General features: G+C 35.1%; 1 protein-coding gene across 2 annotated transcripts in view; it reads right to left on the bottom strand.

Annotated features, from left to right (window-relative positions):
* Positions 1-1,227: 1,227 nt before the first annotated feature.
* Positions 1,228-17,459, bottom strand: part of ENPP1 (ectonucleotide pyrophosphatase/phosphodiesterase 1) — a 99,263-nt gene continuing 83,031 nt past the window's right edge. For both annotated transcript variants that reach the window (XM_072643347.1, XM_072643348.1), the window contains exons 21-25: positions 16,241-16,370; positions 14,668-14,748; positions 13,737-13,869; positions 7,087-7,252; positions 1,228-3,202 (exon numbers count right to left, since the gene is read on the bottom strand). In XM_072643347.1, coding sequence (XP_072499448.1) covers positions 3,032-3,202; positions 7,087-7,252; positions 13,737-13,869; positions 14,668-14,748; positions 16,241-16,370 — 681 coding nt within the window. In that variant the 3' untranslated portion in view covers positions 1,228-3,031. The remainder of the gene's footprint in view (positions 3,203-7,086; positions 7,253-13,736; positions 13,870-14,667; positions 14,749-16,240; positions 16,371-17,459) is intronic.

The raw sequence follows: 17,459 nt of genomic DNA, 5'->3' as shown, positions 1-17,459 counted from the left end.
TAGTAAGTACTGAATCAATGCTCGTCCATTTGACTTGGGCCTAGATGAATCCTAAAGCCTTTTTTTATATTTCATATTTCATAAGGCTATAAGTTACTGATAAAATTATTTATGAAAGAAAAATAACATGTGACTTTAAAATGTAAGTATAGGGATTAATAAAGCATATTCCTTTGCAAAATACCTTCCAGACATCCTCATCAATTTGATGAAATTTAAGTTGGTGCTGGACAGCAAAGTCATTTGTATTCGTAATTCTAACGAGGGAGATGATTGGTTATATGATTTGGATAGATGAGACACATGATTCACTTTTTAAAGAAACAACCCTTAAAAACAATGTCATGAGCAACAAATTTTCTCCAGGACTAAATCCAAATGTACAGCTAACATTACTGAAGACATATGTTCCTGCCTCCTTTTTTTAAAAGAGTCAATAGATTACATAATAGATTACACAAGCTGATGCAAATCAAGTAAGAGAGCTAGGAAAACAGCATACACATTGATTATAACAATAGAAAGGGAAAGAACCACCATAAAAAATCTTCTAAAAGGAATGATGTTGCAAAATTATAAATTATAAACATAATCTAAAGGAGCAATATAAAAAGACACCTACCCCTACTCCTATGTAGAGTTGGGAGGGGGTCTATAGTGAAACACTGCATGCAGCAATTACATTGATCAGTTGTGCTGAATTTTTTTCCTCTTCTTGATCTTTTGTCTTTTTTCAAAAAACTCTTTGTGTCATGAAGCATTTCATTGGAGTGGGAAGGGAAAGGATACAGGGAAAATCTAGATGCTGCAAAAACAAAAGATTAAAATAAAAGCTATTTAAAAAAAAAGAAAAGAAAAGAAAGCCCAGCATAGTAGCACATGCCTGTAATTACAGCCACCAGGGAGAGGTTGATGTTGGTGGATATCTTGAACTAGGAAGTTCTGAGATGCAGGGGACTATGCTAACACAGTGCCAGCACTAAGTCTGGCCCCAACATGGCGAGCCTCTAGAAACAGGAAATCGCCAGGCTGCTTAAAGACAGATGAACCAACATAGATTGGAAATGGAGCAAGTCAAAGCCTCTTTGCCAATCAATACTGGGACAGGGCTAGTGAGTAACCCCTGAATTTCCAACAGGGGTAAGTTGGTGAAAACGAGTCTTTTAAAAAAAAATTAAGTATCATATAAAGGTGGGGGTGAGGGTGGGGGAAAGAGTCAACAAAATGTTTGTATTACATATAAATTTATTTTTTTAAAAAATGAATTTTGATATTACAAAGCAGGAAGAACAGAGTAGTGACACATTATAACAAATTGGTCCATTTGACACTATCGAATAATGCCAGTGGCAGAAAATAGTAGTGTGAGGAGAAGCTATGTGTATGGAGGATAAGCCATCTTGGCATCCCAATGACATGATAGTACATTGACAAAGAGACCTATACACTTAGCTAAGCTTTTCTAATAGACTCCACAATAGTTGAAGGAAGTCGTATGCATGTGTGTGTTCTTTTAAAGAATAAATAAAAGTCAATGAGCCAGATTTTCCAAGTAACTAAGCTATTGTCAAGTCTCAAACTGAGTACCTTTGAGAGCCACATGGATTCTTTGTGGCCATCTGTTCATAGGCCACATCACAGAATGAGAAAATTAAAATAGATGGTGGACTTAAGGAATGACTAAGTAGTATGCTAGGTGTCCCAAAAGGTACTACAGCCTCCAAAGGTTTCTGATTTAGGACTGGGGAATATAGCTTAAGTCCTGAGAAAATCATGCTCATTGTATTCTCTCTTGTTCCATAGGGAGTTTGAGAGAGATGGGGATAGTATCTCTAGAGCTATCACCATTACTGGCACAACCACTTACTACAAATGGTGGAGATAGTAGTGCCAATGTGTACAAAAAAAAATTCAGTTCCTGTAAAAAGCCAACTGAACTCTTAGAAATGACACAAGTACATTTCCAACTGCTAAGGTTTCTGCTTGCTTTCCCTTACTTGACATGGCTAGAATAAGTTAACTACACAAACCTGATTGTCCTTACTGGGGAATTGTATGTGTGCTTCAGTGAAATTTGATGTAACCTATGATGCTGGCTCACATTACAGTTTAAAAGGATCACTTAGAACATAGAAGGAATTTTTGGTCCAAAGTCTTGGTTCAGTAGCACTGAACTAGAAGTTAAATGGGGTCCTCTTTGAACAAATCAAATATATGAAGGTAGTTAACCCCAAAATAAACTGTTACAATAAATAGGCATGATCCAATTGTAGGTCTTTCCACAAACAATAACTTATTAAGAAGAACCACATAGGATTTATTTAGTGAGTTTGGAGGGGTGCTCATGATTGCACAAGTGTGGGAATGTCCTGGAGAGGAAACTTCCTCCACCAGTGTACATCAGCATTTTGTCTGGAATTCAGTCTTAGCGAGTTGACCAGGGCTCTGCAAAGTTAAATGACTTCTGTTTTTGTAAGAAGTGCATGAGTAACTCTTTTTTTGCTCCTATTTACTTTATATATTGAAAAAATAAAGAATCCCCCAAGTTAGAAGTGGCATAATATAACCTTTTTAACTTCTGTTAAAATGCTACTGCAGTGTGGAATGTCAAAAAACAACTCTTTAGTCTCCTTTCCACAGACTTTTTGTGAACACATTAGTCATCAAAAAAAAAAATAAAATAAAGATCTGACTTTCTGAAGATTTTTTAAAATTTACTTGCTCTTCTCCTCCCAGGATAAAGAGAAGTAGAAAAGCAATTCTATATCTCTTTTGGCTTTATCCCCAGGGCTGGAACAATACATGCCATTCTTACATATCCTTATATGTGTAAGACATTAGGAGATCCCTCCTAATGCTGTGCTTAGTCCAGAGAGTTTCCCTGAGATATGAGTGTCACATGGACAGTTCCCAATTCTCCTTTTGGCTGAATGTTTCCAATCAACATGCTAATATATGACACTGGGAATAGAACACTTTTTTTCTTTGAAATTTAAAGTTCTCTCACAAAGAAACATGGAAGGAAAAAACATCAGTCTTCTTGATTAAATGTTGGCAAATATGTTTTCAGCTTCAAAATGTCTGAGACTGCTTCCTTTCTGTCTTGATAGAAGTTTAGTCCTGTGATAAGTTCAACATCAGTGACCCGGGCTCTGTGAAGCCTCAGCAGCTCTTCCACCCACAAGGATTCTTGCTTTCCACGCTGTTGAAGCAAATAAACAATCAAAGGAGAACCAAAAGAATGGTGGAAAAACACACACACACTTGTGGAGCACTCCATCTTATTATTTGATGTGACCAACTCTCAAGCACCTCTCTCCACAGCATTAAAAGGGAAGTTTACAAGAAGCTGTGTAGGGCAGTGGAAAGAGTCTTAGATTTGGTGTTGGAGGAACTGAGTTCAAATCTTGGTTCTGCCACTCATTCCTTGTGTGACCTTGGACAAACCTCTCTAGGTCTGTTTTTCCAACTGCAAAATGAGGGGTTTGTAATAGATGACTTAGAAGGTTCCTTCTAGCTCCATGTTCCTGTGGTCTTAAAAATCACTTTAGCATTGTCCTTCACTCTCAAGAAGGTGGCAATGCGTGTTTTCACATAGGCAGCATTTGAGAAAATGTTGATTGCTATGTAAAAAGGACAATAAACATGACACACAGAATAAATTCAATTCAAATGCAACAAACATTTGTTGGCAAATTTTTGCTAAGAAATGATAATCTGTCCTGATTGAGGGGTTGGATGAGATTACTTATATTACCTTGGACAAGTAACTTAAGCTTACTGAGTCTCAGTTTCTTCATCTGTAAATTGAGAGTATAAGAGTAGAGGAATTCCTAAGGTCCATTATTTCTAAATCCTATGACTTCTAAAGTCACTATTCACTTAAGGATCCTATGATTCTAGAATGCCTATTGTGGCATTAGCCCTCTGCTTCTCAGTGGGAGAAATACAACATATGACATGGTTCTTGAACTCAGGGGACTTATGGTATAAAATATATACAGACAAATATAGTACAAAATGAAAAATCAGAATGGAGGTTTCAAAAATGCTACATGATGTCTAAGGGAAAAACATAAGTGTTGACTTGGAGGATAAAAGGGGAGGATCAAAGAAAAGTTAACATAGGAGGTAGTGTTTGATTTAGGCTTTAAAGGATGACAATGTAGTACAGTAAATAGAGTTCTGAATCTGGAGTTAATAAAATCCAAGTTCAAATGCCATCTATGATACTTAATTAACCATATGACCCTGGACAAGTCATCCCAACTCTGTGTAACAGATAAATTCCTAAAACTAATCTACTAAGTCATAGATGGCTTCCTTTCACTGGTGGAGCAAGTTCCCAGGCCAAAAGCTCCAAAATCAGGAATCCTCTACTTTTAAAAGAAGATTAAGAATTGTACAAGTGGAGGTGAGGAGATGGGGCTTTCTAGGGATAGAGATCAGTGTGAACATTGGCATCTGCTTGAAGAACATACTAAGTAGGCAATTTGGCCAAAGTGGAGAGTATATGGAAGTGTCTGAGATAAAAGCTGGAAAATATAGGATGGTAAAGGACCCAGATTTCTAGACCAACTACTCATTAAGCAACAGGAATCCATCCATTGAAGGGTTGTGAGCAAAGAAGAATTATAACCAGACATTGCATAAGAAGTATAAGTATTAGAGCAATTTGAGGCTTGATTGGTGGGAGAAAAGAAGGAATTGGAAATCTCTCTTCCACACTTAAAAAAAAAACCAAACTTCACTGAAGTCTATCATCCCCTCAGACTTTTATCCTAAATCTCTTCTTTTCAGCCGAACTCCTTGAAAATGTTTTCTACGCTCACTGTTTATACTTCTCAACTCTTTATAATCTGGTTTTCTATTTCATCCCTTCATATATGTATAAATATGCATGTACATGATACACACATATTCCATTCTAAGTGGCACTGACATTCCATTAGTCTCCTATGGCGTAATTTGTCAGCTATTCTCCAACTGATGGGTGTCTACTTTGTTTCCATTTCTTTGTTACCAAAAAAAATACCACTATAAACATTTTTGCACTTCTAGATCCTTTTCCCTCTTTGGGATAACAGCATAAACTTTTAACTCTACACATACAAAACTAAATTTCATTTCTTTTCCCTAAATTTGTTATTCATTTTGACTTCTGACCTCACTCTTACTTTCCAAAGAATCATCTAATCTCTCATTTTTGAAGCTTTGGTTCAGTTTCCTTTTTTCTTATCTCTTATATCCAGTTAGTAAAGTTCTGCCACTTCTAAAATATCTTTTTGCCCATTGATACCACCCCAGGACAGGCCTTCATTAGTATTTACCTGGAATACTGCAATAGTTTTCTAACAGTTCAATCAGTCAAAAAGTATTTATTAATACAATGCACTAGGTACTATGCTGGATGCTGCATATGTAAGTACAAATAATGAAACAAGCTCCTCTTGATGAGTTTACACTCTACTAGAGAACCCAATAAATAGAAAAATAAATACATATAAAAAAACTGAGTATGTACATGTAAAAATGTGTCCCTACATACATATAACTATACAGGCATTTTATTTATATAATGTATGTGTCCATACACACATATTTATGCACACATGTAAATATGGACATACATGTTTATATATTTGTATATAAATATGTGTTTATCTAAGTATACATAAATATATGTATACTCATTATCTTCATCAGGTCCATGAACAAGGTGAATTAGGTCCTAGTTAGGGCAGCTAAGTGACACAGTAGAGAGAGCTCCAGATTTGGAACCAGAAAGACATGAGTTCAAAATCTGGACTCAGATACTTTCTAGATGTGTGACTCTGGACAGGTCACTTAATTTATGATTGCCTCAGTTTCCTCTACTGTAAAATGAAGATAATAACGCCTACCTCCCAAGGTTGTTGTAATGATCAAATGAGGTTAGGTGCTATATAAAGTTAGCTATTATCATCGTATCATCATGATCGAAACAAAATCAGGCAGCTTAGTGAGAAGGAGCAATAGTGATAGAAATGAGAACAGATGACAGGCACTAGCACAATACAGCAGTTTGAATACAGCCCCCTAAAGAATCCTAGGAAGGGACTACTTAATGGACGTTAGGAGAGTGGATCATGTTATCCATTAAGTTATACAAAAGACACCTGTTATGGACTCATACATTCTCTATATACTATACAGTTATTGCTGGATGCAGACATCATGTAAAGAGTCATGAGACATAAGACATCTCTTTGTGGTTCCAGATGTCAGAACTAGAATTAATGGGTCAAAACTATAGGAAAGCGGATTTAGACTTGATAGAAGGAAAAACTTCATAAATTGTGGTTGTCGTTCAGCCATTCAGTTGTGTCTGACTCTTTGTGATCCTGTGGACCATAGCATTCCAGACCCATCTGGTCTCCACTAACTCCCAAAGTCTGTCCAAGTTCATGCTCATTGCTTTTATGACACTATCTATCCATCTCATCATAAATTAGAGCTGTCTAAATAGAGATTTCCCATTCCTCACTCTTTGATGCAAATATTAAAGCAAAGACCAGATACATATGTGGCAGAGCATTATAGAAGACATTCCTACACCAGGAAGGAGATTGGAATAGAAAGATTTTAAAGTACCAGTGAATTGGTAAGATTTAAATAATTCAGACTTTACACTTAAAAAGTAAGATGACACTCATATAAAGTTTCAAATACTCAACCAAGAGAACAAGGAAGTAGAACAATGACCTACATTTTATAAGAATCAGACAAAAAGAAAGCTCATTTAGAGGGTAATTTTAAAATTATGATTACTTGACACTATGACAATGTTGAAATGAAAAACACATGTTTTTAAAGGGGTAAAAAAAAAAACTTCAAATGTTCCTGGGATTCAATATTTAAGCCATCCTACTTACTGAATTTTGCACATCAAAATCTCATTTTTGTACCTTGGACTTGGGACATGGGGATGGTTTCCTAGCTGTCTGTAAATAGCAATCGAAAACTAATCCTTCTACAGTGATCACCTAGGACCAGGGTTGTACATAATTAATCATATGCAATGTTTAAGCAACGAAGTATACTTACAGTACAACTTTCACTGTTGTCTGTCCTATGAGGGACAATAAAAGCAAGGGTCTCTAAAGAATTCTCACACCGCCAGGGAGTCTGGGTTTTATTTTTGCAACTTGTTAGCACAATGAAGTAGTGAGTGGGTATCAGGATTTCTTGATTACTGATACGCTTGCTGCTCCTGCATAAAAATAAATTGAAAAATAAGTATGTAAATAAATAAATGGAGAGAGAGAGAGATAGACAGACAGACAGACAGATGCATCTGTATTCCCTTAGGAGGGAAATAACACATTCTTCTTTAACGCTGTGTTTGAGTTCAGTGGACTGTGCTTGTAAAGTATATCTAAACTCATATCCTTAAGCATAGGAACCATTTTAACAGCCTTTGTAAAAACAACCACAACAAATCTATCCACTCGTTCCTCCCCAACCTGTAGTCTGGACTCCAGCTCTTCACCGTGAAGCTCACTCCAGTTTCAGAGTTCAGAAACTGGAAGCGCTCCACTCACTCCTGTGGCCTCTTTCTGGTTGGATGGCTTCCCCAGAATTTTCAAGGAAGTATGCTATACAGGCAAACCAAAGTTTCATTCCTCTTGAGGCTGCACTCAAGAGTTCCAGTACTATGCTCCCAAGGTGGGTACCCTCATCTGCACTTCCACCACTATACCTGCCTTTTCAGCTTTCTCTTATATGGTGCAATCTCCCATTCAAATACAAGTTCTTTAAAGGCAGTAGCTGACTTTTTAGTCAGATTTATATCCCTACTGCTTAGCACAAAGCCTGACCATATAAGAGTTGCTTAATATATGCCTGGTGACTGACTATGCCATACTATGCCATAACAAGAAAGCTAACATTAGCAGATGGTCTAAATCAACATTGTTCTAAAGGATTTTATTCCCTATATAGGTATGCTGCATTGACTATCATGTTTGTAGACAATAAAAAATCTTCAGATTATATTGGCAGTAACATCCAGGTGACATCAGAGATATGGAAGAAGGCTCTCAGCATGTTGGGCTGATCCTTTGGGGGCAGATTTGTAGGAAATAGGTGGGAATGGATGGGTGGGAAGGGATCATCTGTGATGGGAGGGAGATTAGATTAGACCACAAAATCTTTCAAACTATAGATATAGAATATATATGTGGAACCTAGAAAAAATCCCTTTCCATTTCACCCTGATAGATATTACAGAGCTATCATGCACCAAGATAAAGTACAAGTTGAAACAATCTAATAAAAATATTCTGTCACCTAAAGCATACCTAAACTTATGAAGGAAAAACTTCATACATGAAGGGTATCTAAGGAGGGAGTTCCCATCTCTCTTTGCTGTAAATATTCAAGCACAGGTCAGTTGAACACTTGGTGGAATATTACAGAAGACATTTCTAGACTAGGAAGGAAAGCTCCTGAGAAAATGCCACATACCCTATATACTCCAGCTTAAAGTGGTTTGAAGAATGGAAATGAATTTCATTTTCTAATCATAAAATTCCAAGAATACTAACTAACATCCTAACTAAGCTATAACTTATAGCTATAAGTGTGTTCAGAACACTCACACATAGTGCAACTTGGCCTCCATAGAAACTTATTGCTTATGGCTTCATAAGTAATGTTCCTTTCTCTTCTTTACATACCTAAATGTTCATGCTTGTTGATGGTTTTTAATGAGGAGTTTTTTTAAAAGAAAAATTAAGGCCAGAATCAGAGATATGTGAAATGCACTCTCTCATGAAATAGAAACATTGGGATTCAAGCCAAAGTCCTAAAGTCTGCTTAACAAAAAACAAAAGGAAATTTTAAATTTAATTTAAATTAAGGAAATTTTCCTTCTTGGTAGGAGAGAAAATGAATACGCTACAATCAAATGTACCAAGGCAAGTAACACCTTCTCTGACAGTCAGAGAGTTGTCTAGAGCACTGAGAGCTTGGGTGACTTACCACAAGTCAGACATCCAGTATGTGTCAGAGGTGAAACTTTGATCAAAATCTTCCTGGCTCTCATTCTTTTTAGTTTCAATTTAAAACATCTAATTTCCTTTTATTTTCTACTTAGTCAAGATAAAAAATACTAAACAAAATCTTTATATTTACGTTGGATTTTATAGTTAGCACACTTCCATATTCATAATTTTATTTGATACTCATAGATTGTTATAAAAAGTATTTATATTCTATGCAGATTTGTATATTTCCCCACTACCAGATAAAAGAAAAGAAACAAACCACTAAAATATTTATTCCCTTTTTCTTATCCCTATTATGTTTATACCTCATAAAAATCTTTATGCCCAAGATCTTAGCTATTTTATTTAATTCAATTTTATTTTATTTCCACTTCCAAATTTTTCCTTCTCTTCCCCCTCCCCCAACTATTGAGAAGGCAAGAAGAACAAAGTCCATTACACATATGCATTGCCTTGCAAAAAATAAATTCCTGTTAACCAATTTCCTTTATTTTTATTTACTGATTCTTTTTTCCTCTATTGTCCCATCAAAAGTACTTACTGAAAATTCTCACTGATTTTGCCCCTTACTTTGTTTTTTTGCTATTAAGAGAAAGACCTTTATTTTCTGACTTCTATCATAATTAATCATTAGCTCAAACAGATTTCCATTTGTCAGTTACATGTATCCATTGTGATTTTTTTAAATTAATTTTTACCCAGTCAGAATTATAAATTGTTTTTCACTCAGAAGTAATTCTCATGACTTTCCTAATCTAAAAATCAGCACTTTCAAATTTATATAATAAAATTTACTTTCTACTATACTTCATCAGTTATCGTCTGAAATTAAATATGTACTTGTCTTGAAAAATACAATAAAAGGTAGGAGTGAATATCTGGAAAATAAATCACCTCCTTACTTTAAAAGTTAGTCTAGCATGATGAAAAGTCTACTGGACTTTAAAATTTTCCTAATTATAGAATTTTGCCTTTCAACACCTCTCTTTCTGAACTTTCTTTTAATGTCATCATGACCTCTGTTGGATTATAGGGAGGGGACTACATGTGCTAGTCATTAGAACAGTCACTGGACCTGAAGATGAAGTCCTCTCATGAGAAAAAGAAAAGGAAGCGCTACAGAAGATAAACCAGAAGCCGGGTCAAGTCAGGGGCCAGAAGACCAAACTCCAGAGAACAAGATAGCAACTAGGAACAAAACAGAGGTTTCAAGCTAGGGAAGGCCAGATGAACTATGACACATGAACCAATAAAAATGACAATTTATCTTATACAATCTTCCAATTTCTAGTCCTGTTCTTCTCTAGAGGTCTTTCTTACTGCCTCCTAGCTCTGATACGCCAGTGATGATACTGTAGGATCCCTACTCCCCAAATTCCTCTCCAGATTTCAAAGATGTTATTTGGTGTGGCAGGGTGAGATATGCATGAAGTAAAAAGTCTCTCATGTTCTTTGCTTAGACCCATAGACAGGCCTGTCTACTAGTTATTAAAGTTGTTTCTTTGAGTAAAAGATTTCACAGATCATATATCAATAAGAAATTTATTTATAAGTATAGACTAGGATCCTGAGTTAGCATCCAGACTCTAGACACAAAGTACTTGGATCCACAAGCCAGGGTGAACAGAATAAGTACTTGGTCCTTCCCCAAGTCACAAGCACAGGGTGTACAGTCCAGAATTGCAAAACCTGGCCAAGATTGCAGATTTGGCCCCTCTTTCTCCTATATTGAGCAGCAAAGTCAGGTTGTGCAGGGTGGACTGTTGAAACAACCTCAAAGAGGAAAATAATTCTAAAAAACTTACATGCAATAACAAATAAAGCTTGCACAGAAGATTGATTAGAATTCCTCCAAGAAATGAATTTTTTTTTTAATTTTAGTATAGATGAAATGAGAGCAACAGAGAAAAGAATAAGAAAAGAACAGAGAGACTGGATATCATATTTCAAAAACAGAATGAAAGGTAAATACAAATAATCTGGGGGTATGGGGGGAACTTTCTGAGGATGGAATGTTTGCATTTGAATATGAAGAAAGAGATTATACAAGCATTCTCTAAATGTGAAATGTGATAAGGATCCATAAGAGTCAAATAAAGTAGAGAAGCTGGAAGAGATTTTTGTTATTTTTGGTTACCTTAAGAAAAAAAGAAAGTGGGGGGAACAATATATTAAGGAACAAAAGCAAAGGAATGGGGGTACTTATCACACATAATGGGGGAGGGACCCAAGTAATAAGGCTATTGAAATGAATGAAAAAACACAGTTTCTGGGTAATTAATCAACAACCCTAATTTGGTTATTAACATAATAGAAAAATAATCATTTCTCTCACTATACAAATGAAGAGGTTAGGGGAACAGGCATCACCTTAACTTTGTTTTTGTCCAAACGGTCAAACAATGGTCAAACATACACATACACACACAACTCAGGAAGGGAAACAGGAAGAGAGGAGTGAATAAGACAGAGAGCAGATTCATGAACGAATGAGTCACAAGCAAAACTAACTTTAAATTCAGAAGGGGAACTGTGAAGAGCGGTTTAAAAGAAACAAAGGCTAAGAACCAGTGATTGAGATCTGCGTAAAGGTGAAAGGAGTGGAGTAAAGGAAGTGGAAGGTGCTTGTAACAAGCATAGCGAATTGGTGCTAAGCACATTTTCATTCTATGCCTCAATTCTTCTAAATAAAAAGGGAGGAGGGAGCAAAGAAAAGGGAAAAAGTAATGGAAACGGGATGAGGAAATACATAAAATTTAAATTTTTTTTTGCACAAACAAATCAGTACAGTTAAGATTAGAAATGAAAAAGTTAATTGGGGAACAAAAAATCTTTATAGTGAGTTTCTTTGCTAAAAGTTTTTTCCAAAATATCGGAACAGAAGTACAAGACACATTCCTCAATTAATAAGTAGTCAAAGGATTTGAATAGTCAGTTTTCAATGGAAGAAATCCAAGCTATCTGTAGCAATATTAAAAAATGATCCAAATCATTAATAATTAGAGAAGCGCAAATTAAAGCAAACTCTGCAGTTGCTTATCTTTGACACCTGACTGGCAAATATAACAAAAACATAAAATGACAAATGCCAGAGGAACTCTAGGAAAATAGCACATTGATGCACTGTTAGAGCTGTGAATTAGTCCAGCAATTCTGTAAACCTAATTTGGAACAATGTCTACAGTTACTAAACTATGTACAACCTTTAACCCAACAAAATTACCATGAATGAACCTACACCCCAATGTGTAGGAAAGAAGAAAAGCTATTACAGCTCTTTCTGTAGTAACAAAGAACTAGGAACTGGGGAAGTATCCATCAATTAGGTAATAGCTGAACAACTTATAGTATATAAATCTAATATAACTGTGCTGTATTATATAATATTATGCTGTAAGAAATAAAGAAATGTGGAAAGGGTTTAGAAAACTGTTTTCCTATTTATTGCCTTGTTATATCAAGGCTAGGTCATACAATACACATACCATACAATACACACACACACACACACACACACACACACACACACACACACACTCTAAAGGTGAATAACTTGGTGAATAACTCTGCTCCTGCCAAACGATCTTCAACTCAGGTATCAGTATCAGATTCAGGTGGCGTTCTGGGCTCCATTGTTATGGCAGAGTTATAATTCTGTTCTTAAAACACAATAACAAAAACTAGGACTAAACCTCCAGGAGGTGAGAGGGCCAGAAAGAATGCCTCCTTAAGTTTTTTCCCCAGTGAACTCCCATACTTGCCATCTCTGGACTTATAAAAAGTAGACTGGACATACATGAGGGAGAGCAATGCATACAGTAACAGCACTGGAAAAGCAAACAACTTTGAGGGCTGTAAAAAAAATTATCATCAATTATTATGATCAATAGAAAAAGTATTTATGATTCCAGTGGCCTAATAATGAAATATATACTCACTACAGAAAGTCAATGGATTTAGGATGCAAAATTAGAATAGCTATTTTTGTATAAAGCTATTAAGAAAATGTGTTTTGCTTTACTACACATATTTGTTACAAGACTTTTGTTTTCATTTTCTTTCTTTCTTTTCTTTTTTGCCTATAGGTGGGGAGTAGAAAGGAGAGAAAATATATTTCTATTCATGGGAAGATGCCTCTAAATTTTCTATTTTTTTTTTTTGGAGCTACAATAAAGTTCAGCCAGTATTAGAGTTTAAAAGCTGAAATTATGCCTTCTTGAATCTATGAAATTGCGATTTAAAAAAAAAAAGACAATTGAATAGGTAGTTATCTATATAATAAAGCATAATTCCCGATTAATTGAAGGAGGAAAAGATGTTAATAAGAAAAATAGCCATTTTCCATTATATAAAAGGTGTAAAAGGGAAAAAAAGACTATCTGTAGCCATTTTTTTTTAAAAAAATAAGACTACAAGCCATTACTAATTAAAGAAATGTAAATTAAAGCATTCTAAGATTCTATTGTGCAACCATTAGAATAACAAAAAAGTAAAATGATAAATGTTGGAACAGCTAAGGGAAAACAAGTACATGGAAGGTTGATAGACCTGAGAAATTGTAACACATTTTGGAAAACAATTCTGGAAAGCAATTAAAGATATTGGCAATATCACTTGTTGGTAGTTATTGTTGTTACTAATTTTAAAAAGCATAAAGTAGATATGGCAGAAGAAACATGTTCTTACTGTTTCCGTATCTCTGGAGTATCGTACAGTCCATTGTAATCCGAGTCAAACACAGGACCACTGACTACATTCACTCCATTCCTTTCTCCAGCATACCTTGGGAGTAGGATATTATGGAAATAATTCCATATGACTAAAACAAGGAGGGGAAAAAATGTTATTGGGGAAGGACAAATTAAAATAATGTCACATGGCAGAAATTTAAATAGTAAATTTTAAACAGCAAATCTGGCTGGGAGTCAGGAACACCTGAGTTCATATATGGCCTCAGATACATAGGAGGTGAGTAACACTGGGCAAGTCACTTAACCTTTTTTATCTCAAGTTTCCTCATATGTAAAATGAGCTGGAGAAGGAAATGACAAGCCACACCAATATTTCTGCCAATAAACATCATCTCAAAAAGGGGGTCACAAAGATCCAGACATGACTGAAACAATTTTAAAAATTTATATGTACATGTTTCTCTGTGTATTACATATAAGTATATTGCATATATATCTATACATGCATACACATGCATGTGATTGTCACTGTGGATTTGTGTATGTGTTTTACTGAGCATAGAAATTAGGGTTATACGGCATCTTAGGGAAAAACCACAAGATTTATTTATTTTTCATCTGTAAAATAAAGATGATAAATACCTGTACCACCTGCTGCTCAGAGCTGTTGTGTGGGCCAACTGGGAATTTGTGTAAAATTATTTGGAATCATGAAATATGACCTAATGGTAACATTATTATCTCCATGGTGAAATATCTGTAAAGCAAATAATCCCTCTATAATTGGTTCTATAAATACGCAAGTTCCCATGGTGTGTAAAACAAAGTTTTTCCTTTACAGGAATATATCTAGTACGTAAAGTAAGTTATATTTGTCACTATGGCAAAGAATTCAAATAATAAAATTTGTGCTAGGTCATTTTTACCTTGAAAACTTTGGTACATTGGTATTACGTTACTGGTAAGCAGGGCTTCATGATGTCTGTCATTGGTGCCTTTAGTAAGTTCTGCAAATAAGAAAAAAGAAACACAAACAATTTATGAAAGTTCTTTTTAATAATATTAGAAAGTTCACCCTCTTAGAGACTGGGAGGAGAGTGGAAATTAAGTTGAATATCATTCTAGACCTACAATGTCTTCAGAATAGTATGAAATCTTGGGAAAATCCACTGTTTAAAGATTTTGTTTAGTCACATTCCTTCAAAAAGATAAAATAAAATAACAAATCTGGGAATTTTTTTAAGGTCTCCCTGTTAACTCATTGCTGCTTTGGCAGAAAAAGCCGAAACTTAAAAGTAAGTGCCAGTTATGAAGTTTTGTTAATATTTATCAGTAAAAATTACTCCTTTTTTGCATCACCCAAATAAATTCATCATATTGACATTCTTCCCTCTCTAAATGAAGCACCTTTCCTGATTGAGAAGTACGAGACATATAAACTCACCCCTTGGATTTGGAATAACACCGATTATACAGGAGAGAAAAAAGCACACGGACAGCAAGTTGGCCTTGAGATGCTTACATAAAGTCGTCATATATAATTGTAATAATTAGCCTTAAGTCTATTTTATGCCGCAACTGCCAAGGGATGACCTAAGATGGTTATTCAAATGACTGTGGTAGGGAGTTGCCTCAAACTATGAGAGCCAGTAGGAGTGGCAGTTTTTACATTTAGCATCCCTTAAAAGATGCTCTGCCAGAAGGATATAATACCGATGGAAAACCAATACACTGAAGACTCTTTTTAAAATTTAATATTTTATTTTCCCCAATTATACGTAAAAATGAATTTTAGCATTCACTGTTTAACATTTTTGAGTTCCACATTCCATCCTTGAGAAGACAATTAACTTGAGATAGGTTAAACAAGTGCAGTCATGCAAAACATAGTTCCATGTTAGTCATGTTGTAAAAGAAAAGCATGCTGACTCCTTTTAAGAAGACTAGTTTACCTTTCTGCTACTGACATTTAAGATCACCATTTATGCATACACAAAAAAATGTTTGAAACATTTCAAAGGTCTCATGCCTTCTTTCCACCATCTATGGAGTCATCAAGGTACAACACACACACACACACACACACACACACACACACACACACACACACACACGGCTCTGTAGTCAGAAAACTTGGGTTTAAATCCCACCTTGCATGCTACTGATCTTGGCCAAATAACTTAAGTTCCCTTGGCCACAATTTCCTCTGCAATACAATAAGAGGGTTGAATGAAATGAACTCTCAGGCCCTTTACCCTCTAGATACAGGATCTACCCTGATCTTTCTCCTAATCTTTACACAAGAAAACAGAGGAAATAATCATATCTATGGTACTACCATTGTCCTAGCTATTACATAAAGATATTTTTACAGAGTTTAAGTCTTTTAAATTTTCAAAAATCACAACTCAAACAACTATTGAGCTAACAGACTCAAACAACATTGTAACATAGTCCGGATCTAAAAGAAGTTACAAAAAAATTTTAAGTTACACTTACGTGGAGGGGAGAGGAATCCATAACTTAGCTTTGGGTTATTTTTATAAAACGAACACTTCTGGATGGGACTTGGAGGTATTCGATGATCCTGGTAGAAACAGTTTGAAAAGTCTTCTGCAGAGAAACTGTCCTAATGAACAAAATAAAATATTTATTTAGGTCCACAGTGGCCAGGAGAAAAAGCAATAAAGATGCTCTGTGAACATTATTATAACAGTAGGCCATAGGAAGAAGTGTGGTAGTGTGAAAAAGGGTTCATTTGGAGTCAGAAGATTTAGGTTCAGATTCTGACTCTGCTGTACACAACTTCTGTGTACTTCTCAGCTTTCTCATCTATAATCTGGAGAACTGGACTAGATCAAGGGTTAAACTGCAGTCTGTGAACTTTTAAAAAATGAATAACTTCCAATATAATTAATTTTCTTTATAAGCCGACATATTTCAATTTCTGCATTTAAAAATATCTGAGAAGGGGCTCATAGGGTTTCATAAGACTACAAAAGAGGTACTACCACAACAAAAAAAAAGTTAAGAATCTTGGACTAGATGGGCTTTCCTCTCCAGTTCTGAATTCTATGAACAAACCTAGGAATAAGGAAGGGGAGGGGTAATATCTTATTTATTTCATTTCTGAATTTCCTTCAGTGTCTAGCTCAATGACCTGTATATAAAAGATGATAAATATAGTTTAAATAACTTAGACTTCTTTGTTGAGTCCTCCATAAAAGATAAATTTGTATAATTGTTTATGAGGTGAAAGGGTAAAGGTACAAGAAGAAATGTTGGTTTTTAAAGAGATTAAACTATATTCTGTACTTATCCACATTTTTTTTCTTCACAGTTTAATTCTCTTGGAGTAAACAGGGAGAAATTGAACATGTCCCCAGTTTCACAAACAAAATGAATCAAAAGGAAGTAGGAAAACTCAGGGACATGGAAAGATAACCATGTAGCTGTACAGATTCTACAGTACAAAAGTCCAAATCAAGTAGAAGCAAAAACTAGCAAAGGTAAGATATTGTATCTATCCTATCCCATCAAAAGAGCGAATCAAAAAATGTTCAGAGTATCATCAAAATACAAATGTTGATTCAAGATTCAAAAAGTTAATTCAAGATTCTTCAAAACTGCAAAGTATTTCAAGTTTAGTCTAAGAACTAAAAGGAAATCTGTACATACCAGATGATAGAGATAAGCAAAAATCATGCATTCATTTCTA

The sequence above is a fragment of the Notamacropus eugenii genome, chromosome 2, assembly GCF_028372415.1.
Source record: "Notamacropus eugenii isolate mMacEug1 chromosome 2, mMacEug1.pri_v2, whole genome shotgun sequence".
In the NCBI taxonomy this organism is placed as follows: domain Eukaryota; kingdom Metazoa; phylum Chordata; class Mammalia; order Diprotodontia; family Macropodidae; genus Notamacropus; species Notamacropus eugenii.
The sequence above is the reverse complement of the archived record's forward strand: the minus strand, read 5'-3'. Positions and strand labels throughout refer to the sequence as shown.